General features: G+C 43.8%; 1 protein-coding gene across 6 annotated transcripts in view; it reads right to left on the bottom strand.

Annotated features, from left to right (window-relative positions):
• Positions 1-14336, bottom strand: part of LOC139215697 (triple functional domain protein) — a 67976-nt gene that overhangs the window by 22187 nt on the left and 31453 nt on the right. For all 6 annotated transcript variants that reach the window (XM_070846734.1, XM_070846735.1, XM_070846736.1 and 3 more), the window contains exons 4-15: positions 13819-13933; positions 11974-12166; positions 9311-9415; positions 8905-9101; positions 8023-8275; positions 7128-7250; positions 6381-6572; positions 4881-5012; positions 3852-4082; positions 2995-3117; positions 1708-1899; positions 1165-1334 (exon numbers count right to left, since the gene is read on the bottom strand). In XM_070846734.1, coding sequence (XP_070702835.1) covers positions 1165-1334; positions 1708-1899; positions 2995-3117; positions 3852-4082; positions 4881-5012; positions 6381-6572; positions 7128-7250; positions 8023-8275; positions 8905-9101; positions 9311-9415; positions 11974-12166; positions 13819-13933 — 2026 coding nt within the window. The remainder of the gene's footprint in view (positions 1-1164; positions 1335-1707; positions 1900-2994; positions 3118-3851; positions 4083-4880; positions 5013-6380; positions 6573-7127; positions 7251-8022; positions 8276-8904; positions 9102-9310; positions 9416-11973; positions 12167-13818; positions 13934-14336) is intronic.

Genomic DNA, 14336 nt, shown 5'->3' with positions numbered 1-14336 from the left:
TAAACATACATTAAACCCACCTAGTTTGTGTGCTACTTTATTAGTTGTAATATTCTCAATGCAATTTACATTCACTGTTGGTGGTGATCATTTATGGGCTACAGGAACCACAACGTGATTTATAACGTTTATTCTTACTGATAATGACTGTCCAAAAGGAAAAAAAGAAAAAAAACAATTTGGTGCAGTCCCAAAAAATATGGACATCTTTTCAAACAAAATATACTTTGTCAAGATAAAATAATGTATCTTGACACAGAGTAGACTCAAAATAAGGATTTAATTTTTCAACAAACTATTTTGTAATGCGCCGGATATTAGATGGTGTCTTTTGTTTTATTACGCCAATCCTTGCTGTTCTTCACTGGTTGCTTGTGTTTAAAGCCTTGCATGGTCAGGCTCCTGTCTATATCTGTGATCTGTCAACTCCCTGAGAGCCTGACTGATCCAAAAGTGTCACCAAAGGTGGCGGGGCATTTACTGAGTTACACTGATTAGCAGCACTGTAAAATAAAGCAGAATACGTTGCATCTATCACATTTGGGGCGGATAACACAGAACGTCTGATACTTACATTTGAATTAAAGGCCAAAAATGGTTTAACACTGGTGCACATAATGTGGACCACGGAGGCTTAAGGGTTAAAAGTGAGTGGGAAAGTGAAACCGGTCACACAGATTCTGATTCATCAGTCTGACAGATGCACAAACACGCAGACACCAGCGAGTTAACGAGAGGCAAAATATGAGTAAGCAAAGACGGCGGAGGTCAGACGGATTCTGATTGGCTTCGATTTGATTTATCGGCGTGACAGATGCACTCCCACGCATACAGTGTCACGCGCGCGCAAGCAAAAGGTGTGTTGCAGTTGGAGGAGACTGCTTTTATAAATGTGTCTAATTGTGTGGCAGCTCTTATGTAACAATTCACTGTGAAGCCAATACGCCAGGGAGAGAGGGATGATGAGAAACGAGAAAGAGAGAACAAAGGGGGTGGAGGAAGATGGAGGAAGAAGAGGGACTGGAACATCCTCTGGATAAAAATAGAGTTGGAGAATGAGGGTCAACTGCATCCACCTCTCTAACACCTCCTCTCATCTTCTCAGCTGTCTTTTTTTTTTGGTTTTCTCACAACTCAAATTTACCCTGACATGTTAATCTGTACCTGAGCTGCTGGATGAGATCCTCTCCCTCTTTTATGACGTTGACTGTGACCTGCAGCGTGGTCTGCTGCTGCTGGCCGAAGCGTTTGATCAGATCCTGGACGGCCTCCACCGACTCGGCGTAAACGTCGTCCAGCAGCTCCTTCTGGAGTTCCTCCAGCCATGTCCACAGCTACAGGAGCACATTTGTTAGTACATATGATTTATAGTTCTTACAGCACAGAATGCTATTATATTTGGAGCTTTTCTGGTAATTGTCATCAAATGTTGAGGTGGATGTGTGATTTTTCACAATTTCACAACACATTGTTTAAGGGACTGAAACCTCAGGTCAGCACCTCTCCAAACTGTCACTGTGCTCAAAAAATACACACAAACACTGGAGAAATGTCCTGTTTAAAAAATGTCCATATGTCTAAACACATAATCCATTTTATCTGGTAATTAGTTCCCTCTAGAGCCTCAGAGAGCACTGCGAAAGCTCTCATCCACACGAGCACACAGCCCACCATCCACTTCAGCATGATGTCATCCTCCCTGCCTACCTCTTTGACGTGCGTGTGGAAGGCGACAGACATGTCCAGCAGGACTTTGCGCTGCTCCACGCGGCGAACAAAGTCTTGGATTCTGTCTTCGAGCTGGTGGGCGGCCTGGTAGATCTCCTCTGGGTCGCACTCTCCCGTCTGGGCCAGCTGCTCGGCCGCCTCCAGCAGCTTGTCTGCATTGGTGTATGTATTCTACACCAAGGAAGATGGAGAGGCAGAGGGGTGGATTAACGCGTGAAGACGATATAATGACATATAAGACACAATTTTGAGCATGGGCAGAGAGAGAAAGAGCAGAGGCAGGGAGAAAATGACAAACAGGACATGCAGGAGACGAGTTCACTGATAAGAGTCCGTGATTGTAGAGCTGGTGAGAGGAAATGGAGACAGAGTGGGGGTGAAAATGATATAAAGAGGAAGAGAAAGATGCTACAGAAACAAGCGATCACATTAAAATAGGATGTAGGGAGGTTGATTTTAATGTTTTCTGGTTACGGCTAATCAGAGCTGAGATTCTGGACAAGGTTACAACAGTGGTGGACTAAGATCCTTTACTGAAGTAAAACTACTCAGTCAGAAAACGGCCCCTGTGAGTGTTTTGTATTATACATTATACTAATGAATTATTATTACTGATGTATTGATGTGCACATAACATTTTACTATTGTAGTTGGTTGAGGTTGAGCTCATTTTGATTATTTACTATTCTGTTGGGTAGTTGAATCTTTCCAGTACATTATATTTACTAAAATTGTCATTTTGGATGTAAAATCTTAATCTGTAAACTAACTAGCAACTAAAGCTGTCAAATAAACTTACTGGAGAAAAGCACATCCCTCTGAGTTGGAGTGGAACTGAGGTGCACATATTTTAATTTGTACATCAGTACTTGAGTACATAAACTCCATCACTGTTTTACTCTAAATTCATCCCCAAAACATGTTAGGAATTACAACTAGTACATCATTCAGACCATAATGTGAAACTAAAATTACAACTAAAATGGGGTGAGCTGGTTGGTATTCTAGGAATGTTTAGGGGGTACAAAGTCTCATGTCATTTCACTTCTCATGTATAAGAGTGAAAAATGTAACGCTTCTCCCTTCAAGCACTACACACACTAATAAACAAAATGGGAAAAACCATCTTTGCAGATTCCACAGTTGCTTTCTTGCAGCTGTAATTTAAAACAATGCACCATACTAGTGGTGGCTGACTATCTCTATTTTAACATGATGGTGACGTATTGGCTTAAAGTGAGAGTAACAGAAACAGAACTGAGCTACCTGCGCCACTTCCTCAAAGTCTTCGTGCCGTTTCTGCAGAGCTCGGGCTCGGTGCAGGGACTTTCCCACACCTGTGTGTTTGCTGAGGAAGGCCTCGCCATGGTTTTCTATCCAGTCCAGTACCTGTGCAGACAGACCACGAGTCCACAATGTGAAACAGTTAGTAGGAAAGAGGCGACCACAAGGGGGCGCTTTAAGGCGGCAGATGAGCCCGGGTGCCTATTATAAAAGACTGTGTGAGAAGAGGAATGACAGAAATGATGATCAGTATTGAACGCTGTATTGCACGGAGCCTTTTCCTTTCACACTGCTCTTCCTGCACTCTGTCCTTCATAGCGGATGAACAGCATCTGCACGGACATATGACCCAGTTCAGTTGCCATAGCAACTGTTGCCATGTCAACACACTCAGGAATGCCCATGATTTTTGGACAACAGTGTGCAACTGTATTATCATATTGGACCATTAGATTATGGCCTTCTACTTGTTTCCAAGTCTTTATCCTGCAGAGGACATTTACATTTCAGGCAGTTATCCAATGTTCCTTTCCACTCAAACACGTGATGAGTGAAGACGCAAGGTTCCAGCAACTTGCTCAAGGACATTTTGATAGGAAACATGGCTGCTGCTGGGATCAAACCCTCTATTAAGAGTAGAATCCTTCTAACCAGTAAGCTACCCTGCTATTTTCAAATTACTGTCTAACCCTCTCAAGTTACACTAAAAAACACTGGCAATTAAGTCTGGTCCTGGAATTACCACATATTTCAGCAAACACGTGCATGCATAAAAACAAAAACACATATCTAACTATGCCTAGTTTATATATACACCTAACTAAATTATATGTGTGTACCTGTTGGACGTCCTGTTGAAAGACGCAGAGCTGTAGACGCTGGTGCAGCCGCACTTTGCGGTGTTGCCAGATGTTTTCCAACTGTCTTTGGTGATGCAGCACCTCGTGGATGATGTCCAGGACGTGGTGCACTGCCTTGGAATAGTTTGCTGATGCTGTCAGTGAATCAGCACTGCCCGGGGTCAAAGGTCGCTGCAGCTTGTCCAGCAGGGCTTTGCCATCCTGGCTCACCTGAGGAACAGACAAAAACAATGAGTTGTCGTGGTATTTTTCAAAAACACAACTAGGACACCACCACAAAGGAGTGAAAAGCACCGACACAGTGTATTTCTAGGTTAAGTCAAATAAAAAGCCAATATATTCATTTTCATTCATGCCAATATACTTTTCAAACAGACAGCCAGCAAACTGTGCAGCCTGAGAAAGCACACACTTGGGATTTAGAAACTCAGCAGGGCTATCAGGTGTAACTTCACCTACATCCACGGTGCAAAGAGAAGTGAAAGAGGTCAAAACTTGTAATAACTTTATTGTTAGACCAACGCTGAGCTTTGCCCTCTTCATATTTAGAAAGTCAAAAAGAGAAATGATGAATGAAAGAGCCTCAGGAGAGCAATTGGTGAGAATGCAAAGTTGCTTTTTGCACTGAACAGTTGCAACTCCTTTATTATGCTCTGTGTGAAAAGCAGTCACTTTATTTTAAATTCAATTTGAAGTACAGTGTTGGACTGTGTAGAAGTTGGCTGGAAAAAGCTTTAATTTTGACTTCACTGTATAAAATGTAATTCTCCCCCAAACAATATGAGAGGTGCATTTTCAGTGTGTGAGAGAAAACTTCATTTTAAAAGTTTTCCACTAACAGAGAAAAAACTAAATCATGACTCTCAGGAGTGTATTAAAACTTTAATAACAAAGATACTGCTGCAAATTAAATGACAACAGTCCACGTTTTAGTGGTGTTGTGATATACATTTGAATTTTCTACTCTATGAAGGCATTATGGCTTCATCTCTTTGCACATTGTGTTACCTCAGAGTAGGCAGCGGTGATGTGCTCATACAGGCCTTGGTGATGGTGGATGGCGTCTTCGAGGTCTTGCAGCTCTGAGGGCAAATCCACCTCGCCACACGCCTTACACCACGAGTCCACATTACTCATGTACTGCAGGGAAAGAAACGCACACTTATATTTCAACAATGTGTTAAGCATTTCACGAGACACGGCATGAGACATCGCTGTGTACGTCCTTGTGTTCTTGTCAGGAGTCACATGTTAGTCAGACATACCAGAGCGTACAAGATACCGCCTGAGGAGTTTCTTTACCATTACGGAGTTTAAACATGCAGGAATTTCCTTTTGCAGGATTTTGAACTCTTTGAAGACTTTTTGGGAGGAATTATCAATGGCTGAGTGTGCTGTCTGTTGGCCTGTGGTGACTTCCTGGAACTTTCCGTACCCCCATGTGGGAGGGGAGAAAACCAAAACAATCAGCATGGGCTGTCCTCAAAGAAACATCAGGCAAGTTGAAGTGATCTCATTACTGTCTTTGCAAGCATCTCTCCCATGATAATTGGACTAAGGTACATGGGTAGAACAAAGATTTAGAATGAGATTCTCAGTATGTGTGGAGGAGAAAAGGTTGGGGTGAAACCTCTGGGGAAAAAAAGGCGGTTTGTATTTCAGCTCACAAACATGAAAGGCTGGTCTGATGACGGAAATATTCCAGGTCGGAAAAGTCCTACCACCCATGTTCTCCAGTTGGGATTCTGCTTGTGTGCTTATTTTGGGTCATAAATCATTCCATAGTGGCCCGACTAATGAGCTCAGACAGAAATAACATAACAGCAGATAGCAAATACTTTACGTATGTGTATGTAAATATATGTTAATGCGATGCATATGTTAGGCCTTAAAGATTTAATGAAGCCAAATGGGTATTTTACAACCCTGAAAGTGTGTGCATACGAGTCCCTGTGCATCCATTAAGATAGTGAGGGTCAACACCTCAGATGGTTCCAAAGGTACATCAATGTGGGTTTTATTTTAATTCCATTCCCACGAAACCCAACTTGAGCAGTTTCACTGAACCATTTCTTCAAAGTCCGATCAACATAAGAGCTGAGAGTTATGTTTAATTACTGAAGCTAAACTAGAGGGTTGGTCACAGTGAACATGCCTCTTGCATATCTCACATTAGTTTCATTGTTCTTGAAGTAAGCATGAAATAAAGCACAATATTACCTAAAAAGAAAGTGATGGCAGATTGTTTTAGCAGCCCTGAACAAGAGATTGTTGAGGCAAGGGAAATGCCAAAGATGTGAAGACTTTCTGCACTTGTTTTATCTTATATGTGAGATAGTAAACTGAATATCTTTATTTTTATCTGAATATCTATCCAAATATCTTTAGATCTGTTATTCACACAATACAAGCAATTTGAAACCATCACCTTTTTTGAGTTACATTGTAATTAAAATAAACTTGCGTTGCAGCCCTACAGCTGTGTTAGCACTTTTGTTTCTAACTCACCTGGTCGCATTTCTGGTGGAAGCTGGCTGACATTTCCAGCAGCGTGCTGCGTTCATCCAGTGCAGCAGCGAAGGCCTTCCACTCTTTCTCCAGCTGGCCTGAGATCTGCTTGATCTGCTGGGAGGCGTAGTGACCAGACTCAAGCAGCCGGTTTCCCACTGACATGATGCGGTTGATATTCACGTACACGTTCTGCACGGCGGAGAGAGATAAGCAGAAGAGAAGGTTGGACTGGGGGTTGTGGGTAGATTTAGCACCTGACACTGGGTGAGAATGAAGTGAAAAATTAGTCAGATGAGGAGGCTTGAAGAAAGCGTAAATTAAGCTCCACAAAGTAAATGAAGAGCAGAGACTATGGCTATTGAATTGCCTCCACCATTTCTCATCTGTGGAGAGAAACGCTAGTGGCTGAATTGATTCCTCATCTAAACAGCTTCGTAATGGTTACATAAGGCCGACTGTGGATAAAGAATAGGATTACTTAATACCTGGTTGTGCTGCTGCTAACACACAGCAAATGTGCCAGTGCACACAAGCACAGGCTGTTCCAAACAAACACTCAAACACAGTGCTAGAGGTTGATGCTAAGTAGAATAACTATACGATTATTCAGTACAGGGTACAGACTCGTTAGTCCAAGTGGGCAGAAAAGCATCACCTCCTGCTGGGAATCTGTGTGTGTGTGTGCGTGTGCGTGCGTGTGTGTGTGTGTGTGTGTGTGTGTGTGTGCACGTGTGTGCATCTTACCATGCAGTTCATAGCAAAGTGGTTGTGCTGGGTTTGCAGCTCTACGGCGTGGGGGTGGTTGTTGCCAATCTCTGTGTAGCCTGCCAGGAACAAACCCTTGTTGTGCATGATCCAGTCGAACATCTGAGGCACAGGCAATGACAGAACAGACACAGAAAAAATAAATGTTAGCCAGCCAAATGAAAACATATATTCGAAAGGTACAGGCTGACCATTAACTTTCGCAGATCGTTGCAAGAGCAGGCAAAAACAAACAGCTGGCACTTAGCCGTGTGGGTAGACCTGAGCGTGTTTGTGTACTGCTGCAGTGTACGGAGAGTTGTCATCTTTCCAGGCCAGAATACAGAGAAATGGACTGCCTCTATTAAGAGTATCCTCTCAGGCTCTTCAAGAGAACAACTCGTGGCCTATGGTGTCCTAGCAACAAGCTCCTACTACTGCAGTGTATCCAAGACTGCAGCTCCTCTGTTGCTGCAACCTGCTATTTTATTCTACTCACTCAAACATGGATCTCTGAATTTCTTTCCCTGTCTCTTCCCATTCTGTGCCGCAGCTGTCATCACCTGAGCTGTCAGGGTGGCAGCCAGAGCAGGTCTCCCTGCACTCCCCGTCTCTAATGCTGAGATGTGTTGGAGGCCAAAGCCAGTTAAATTTTACCTCCCATTTTATTTGTGAAATAAAATTTAAGATACTTTTTACGAGTCAAAGTCCAAAGGACATGAACTCGTGAGCTCTGCATATGCAGCATAAATCAATGCTTCTCTGTGATTGTAATTAAGATTTTGCTTATATTGGCAGTTGTGTCTGCCCTACAGTGATCCCCAACTGTGGTTATAGATTACCACTACATCACTGCTCATGCTGAATGATACCCTGACTCCCGCCGTCCACTGACCTTCTCCGCGTCCTGTTCAAACAGGCGGAGCTGGAAGCACTGATCCAGCTGGAGCTTGCGGACGTGCCACGCCTGGTGGAGGTGCTGTCGCGTGGAGTGCAGTTTGTCCAGCAGCTGGGTGATCCGTGGCACCAGGCCCTGGGTGTCCACGTTGCACATCCCACCGCCGCTGCTGCTGCTGCCGCCGCTGCCGCCGCCACTGCTGCCGTTGCGGTTGGAGAAGGACTCGCTGCTCTGGATTCGCTGGAGCAACCTAGTGACGGATTTAATGTGTATTTTAATGTCAAGCCTGCATTACTCGCGCTTGTGATTTGCTGTAATTGTTTTACTGAACAAAGGTCAGCATTTGTGTGAAATCTGTTACATGAGGTCTGAGACTTGACTACAAAAAGACACATCAATAGTATTTTTACTACTTCAGTCATTATATCAGATTTGCAGGGATTGGATTTTTGTGAACTACACAAAAATGTTGTATTTAGATTAAACAATGACAGAGGGCTGGACTTGGTCAGAACTATTTCGCTTTAGTATTATATTCTTTCTTATAGTTGTTCCGAAGGGCTACATTCAAAAGTGGAGTGAAAAGCAGGTTGTCATTGAGCAGGAGGAGACACAATATTGCCTAAATATGAGTATAATGTTTTTTTAGACAGTCTCCTCTGGAAGGCACTAGTGAAGCAGAGGAGACGAGTTCAGACCCCGGCTCCTCTCTCACCTCCACACAGCCGGCCAATCACGGTGTGAAGTGAGAGTGAGTGTCGGCTCATGGGCTTCGGAAAGTTACAGAAATGGTCGAACACACATGCAAAGTTCTCACATGAATCTATAACAGTCGCGTGAAAACAGAAAAGCCACAACTTGAGTACTTCTGATACTTACCTCTGTCCCTCAGTGTCCAGCTCCTCTATTGGGGCTTTTATGACTTTCTTCTTCAGCGTGGCATGCTCTTCTATCATCCGCCTGGCTCCTTCCAGGTCTTGGGGAAAGTCTTTCCTCGACACAGTTTCTTGCATCTCCTCCAGCCGAGCCAACATCTGGGTGGCATGACCAGAGAACTCCTCAAACGCTACACGCACCTGCAGAAAACGAGTGAAGGACAGTACGTTTATGAATATCTTCCATCTTCCATCTTTAATACAGTTCATCCCCTTGGTTTCTTGCCCTCTTCTGTGCTTATTTTGTTTAGCACTTCTGCACTTGAATGTCACTGGGGGCTTTGGGGGTTTCAAGATAGATTGTGAGACCAGGATTTTGAGAGGCTTGAGGATAGGTCGGCCAGTCTCACCTCGATCCACTCCTCGTGGTTGTAGTCCAGGCTGCCGTCAAAGTCCGCTGTCAGCTGGGAGGGGTCGACGACCTTCGTCAAGCCCTCTAGTGACACCATGGTGGTCTGTGGAGCAAAGGTGGTCGAGAGAGAAAGAGGGATTTATAAGGTTTTAGCCAGATTCAGGTTAATTTCAACCACTTGAGTGCAAAACGCTTCTCATATCTCCTCCCCTCCCTCTGCATTTCGCTGCTGCCTTTTTGTCCCGCTGAATATCTTGTTATTCAGAGAAGACAGGACCAATCCCTTGTTCCCAAAACCTAGCAACACAGGTTTTTTTTTTTTTTTTTAATAACAGCAGAGTTGGAGTGATGTGATTTTTAGAAAGTCACATAATTATAAACTTTATACATCAATGACATGACTGAAGCGCATTTTATACTCTTCACCTGGCCAAGTCAGCACACTGAAGCAACAAGATACCATAACATGTTTAAAAAGGAGCCAAAAAGCATGCAAGATGCTGTGTGTTGTGCACACGGCATGCTGTCTTTTGTTACTTCAAAGCTCATTATTTAAGACTTAAAAACAGCTCAGCACAATTCCTCATCCTTCAGTTTACACTTAAGAGGAATAAGTCCTCTCCACACAACCACTGCATGTTACAATATCAATTTCATAGATACAGTAAGGAAATGTCTCCCTGTTTGGTCTCAGTGCCTCTGTGTTTCTGCTAATCCACCTCCGCACAACACCCCCACACACATGGCCAGAGATGGATGGAGACAGAACGATAGCTAGATGGCTTTGTGTAGGCCAAACAATGCAGAAACACACTGCTGTCCTTGGGAAACAAAAAGCAAAGTGGCTCTTGTCAGGGGAAAATACTGATACCGCTATGTTCGCTATTGTTGTTCAAGTTAATTGATTTGTACTCTGTTGAATGGTGAGAGGGAAAATCAGTCGGGGCTGGTGGAGGCTGCCCCCCCACCCCACAGAAACACGCAATTTATCAACAATCAAAATCAGGGTTGCAGTCGGCTCCCTGGGCTTCGGCTCGCTGCCTCCTTTCTTTCTGTCTCAATTCAACATGAAGGCAGGAGAGGAGACGCAGAGAGACATGCCCAACCTCAGGTTTTCATTTTACCAAGCCAGGGGAAAATCCTTGATACACATTAAGAGACTCAAACACACACACTTGCAGCAGTAACACTCGCTAATAATGTGCACGCTGGGAGCAGATTGCTGGTGTGAATGCTGGACGTAGCAGACCAGTTCACTCAGGCTTGGAAAACAACTACAGTCATGTGAGAAATTTACTTTAACAAAGCAAACTGGAAACTTTCTTTGCATAAAACCTTTAGAAAACTTAATAAATGTACAGTTTGAGGTTGTGAGACATGAAGGCACGCACACATACAATTTACATGCAGTGAATCCAATCAGTGGACGTGTAAAAGGGGAGCTTATGGATAGCGGTAACCTGCCCTGTGGCATCTGGCCATTCTTCCTCTCAAATAATCAATATGTTGTCATCAAACTGCAGTTGACTTGTGTGTGTGCATGGGAATGTGAGCCATCAGAGCTACTTCCACATCAGTGAACTCACACTGCTTACAGTCAGAAACACACTGAATAGGACTCCGCGTTCATATCGTACAAAAGAACTGCTTCACCAACAGTACAGTATATTTTTGTATCGACACATGTTTATGTATATGATTAAGACGCTGATCATTATCATAGAATGATAGATCAAACAGGAGGGTGGGAATTTGTTATGCAGTCCTCATTAGAGGGCATTTACTAAACAGACTACAAATCAAACGAAGGCATCTTCACAGCTTCAGAAGCAGAAAACGTGCACTGCTTAACCTGTGCAGTGGAGTTTTCACTGTTGTACCATTATTTGTAAAGGCGCGCTTTTACAAATACTGATTGCATTGATGTGATTTGAGGTCAGTTCATAACTATGAAACGATGGGAGCATAAAAATAAGCCCGTTCTTGTGAATATATCATTAAATTAGCTGTGAAAATGTGTTCTAACGCTTGACTAACGGCATCACAAACACTGGTCCTCGTGATCCGCTGAGTGCTGTTTTTGCGCCAAATGTTGTGAAATATGTGACAGCTGGCTGGTGATGTACGCACCCAAGGCCGAGGGGAGAGGAAAATAGTGAAATGTGCAGCTCAGCTGGATACTGCGGTCATTATCACCAGCCAGCTGAGAGCACACTGAGGGGAAAAAAATGTTGATTTGTTTCTGCTTTTATAACTAAATAACTAATGAATATCTTGATATCGAAATTCATTACAGCATGCTAAATATGTACTACAGCGAAGCCTATCCTTCACTGAGCAGCAAATAATTACATAATAAAGGTTAAGCTGTTACTGTATTAAGAGACAGCCTCACATCTTTACTGCAGCATTTCCTGTAATTCTTCTCTGGTTTAAACTTCAATGACATCATTTGTTTACATCTATGCAATCATGCATTGTAATATATGATGATCCTAAACAAAAGGTATGTCTCATTAAAACGACTGCATGTGTTGCTTCTATCCATTTCACAGATTAAAAGACATGTTTGCAACTGTTCAGATGAAAGCAGTTAATTGAGCTGAGAGGACGTCATGACAGAAATGCCCAGCAGAGGATCGGAGGGTTTTCCCATCTTACCTCAAACTCGAACTTGGAGCTGCCGAAGTTGGTCCTCTGCTTCTGCCAGAAGTTGTCCGGTTTGATGATGAGGGCGACGTGGATGCAGGATGGAAACGACTCCTGCAGGATCTTCAGCAGAGGCTTGATGCTGTCCCACTTGGAGCCGCGCATGTCAACGATGACTGTGAAGCCATGTTTACACACCTCCTCGCTGGCATGGATGGAGGTCGGCGGGAGTGGGAGGAATTAAAGAGAAGAGAGGGAGGGAGAGCGAGAGGGGGGAGGGAGGGGCGGTGAGAGATTGGAGAGAGTATAATCCAGAGAGAGAGAGGAGACAGATGACAGGCGTGGGAAAGGATGAGAGAGGGATGGAGAGGAAAGAGAACGGTGAAAAGAGGAGAGCGACACAGAGATTGAAAAAGGAAAAGAGAAAAAAGGAGAGAGAAGAAAGAAACAAAACAAACAGTGAGATGACGCATTTTCTATACTGTGGGAAGCCTACGCAGCAAACACACATCCCACACATCCACCCACACACACACACACACACACACACACACACCCACGCAGAAACCTGAGACGAACGATGTGTGCAGAAATATGAAAATACAAATCATTACATTTGTGCATCAGCAAACTCATCTCCCTGTGGTGCTCTGCTCTGGCCCACATTATTGTCGCATAACATCACACACACGACCAAACTACCCCTAAACAACTGAAACTACAATCAGCCATAATTATGGATGATCGTACAGGACAGAACCATTTATCTTTAGGATTTGAGGAGCAGAATTATTTCATAGCTCATTTGGCATTGCGGATCTTTTTTGTTCTACTTTTTATTTCTACTATTGTACATAGCAGAGCTGGACTCCTTCCCTTCCTTTATTTTTTTTAGACAGTCATAATAAATGTTATTTAATATTGTTTTCAAATATTGCATCTCTAAATTCGTCTTTCCTTTTCCCAACCTCTCCCTCTGTAACAGCCTGTCAGTAGATAGCCAGTGTGCAAATGTTGCCTTTCCCAAAATAGAACACCTCTGGCCACCAAAAACCACACAATTCAGAGAGATTATAGATAAATGCAAAACATGACATGATGACAGTGTGGTTGCAAATGCCTAAAGGGTGTACAAAAGTCCAAAAAAAGGATCATTTACGGTGAATTTACTCGCATTTTAAACCGTGCAGCGATAATGTGGTGACTTACATGGAGATGAGAGTAGGCAGAGAGGATGGATGGATTAAGACGGATGGAGGGAGGAGACGAGCACCAGATTAAAGAGAGAAGTAAACAGAGAGCTGGAGAGGAGAGATGATTTACCTGCGAGGCGAGGAGCTACTCGTCCACAGCAACTACTGCTGCTGCTGCTGCTGCACTGCCTCAGCTACTGCGACACTTTGTTTTGCTTTCACACACACACACACACACACACACACACTTGCTCGCTCCCTCTCTCACACACATCTCCTCACACATGCGCTCTCCGTCTGTGTCAGTTTTAATCCCCCCTCCCCTCTCCACCCGTCTCCCTCTCTCTCCCTCCCTGCTTCCATCATTTGTTTTCTGTTATACATCCCTCTCTTAGCTCAGGCTTTCCCTGTCTGTCTCAGCGTCACAGTTTGTCTCTAGAAATGATTTTTGGCAGCCAAGAAGCTGCGGCAAGCTAACTGCTCTTGAATTATTCCTCTCTCTGTTCCTCCCTCGCCCCTCACATGCTCATCTCAGCTCTGTCACGTGTCTCGCAGCGCCTCATCCACTTGCTCCGGGTGTTCGCTTCGTTTCCAGGCATTGCTTCTCCTTATCTCTAAAAATGACCGCACACACACCACAGAGCAAATGTAGTGGCTGTGTTACCTGGGGATGCCGGCGAGGTAGGCGATCAGTCTCCTCAGGTCATCCGTTCGTATTCTGTCGTGGTTGCTGCGGGATGGAAACGTTAACACTGGGCCACCGCGTCTGTCTCTGCCACCTGAGGCAATAAACAAACAAACACACACACACACAGTCTGAATGAGAACATATAGTCGAAGACAGAAAATACACTGCCGGTGATTCAGGCATTCTCGCTTCACATTCAAAACTGTGAGGAAAATCTTAACCTACAAAAAGCTTCTTTAGGACTTTGACATGGTCCATAATTCATATTCATGTCCATGATTCACTGTGTCTATGATATACCACTGTAGAGCTACAGTCATATAATACAGTCAAAATAAGCAGAGTGTTTTATTCGTGTTACTAAATCAGCAAAACTCTGACCGCAGTATAAAAGGCATCATAGTGACAAGTTGGCTAATCAAATAAAGTAAGTGACAGGTTCGACAAATATGAGATGCTGAGTCTGCTGAAATGAAAAGGCCCCTGGCAACAGA

Source organism: Pempheris klunzingeri, chromosome 16 (genome assembly GCF_042242105.1).
Source record: "Pempheris klunzingeri isolate RE-2024b chromosome 16, fPemKlu1.hap1, whole genome shotgun sequence".
Lineage (NCBI taxonomy): Eukaryota > Metazoa > Chordata > Actinopteri > Acropomatiformes > Pempheridae > Pempheris > Pempheris klunzingeri.
This window is presented reverse-complemented; position numbering and strand designations above follow the sequence as displayed.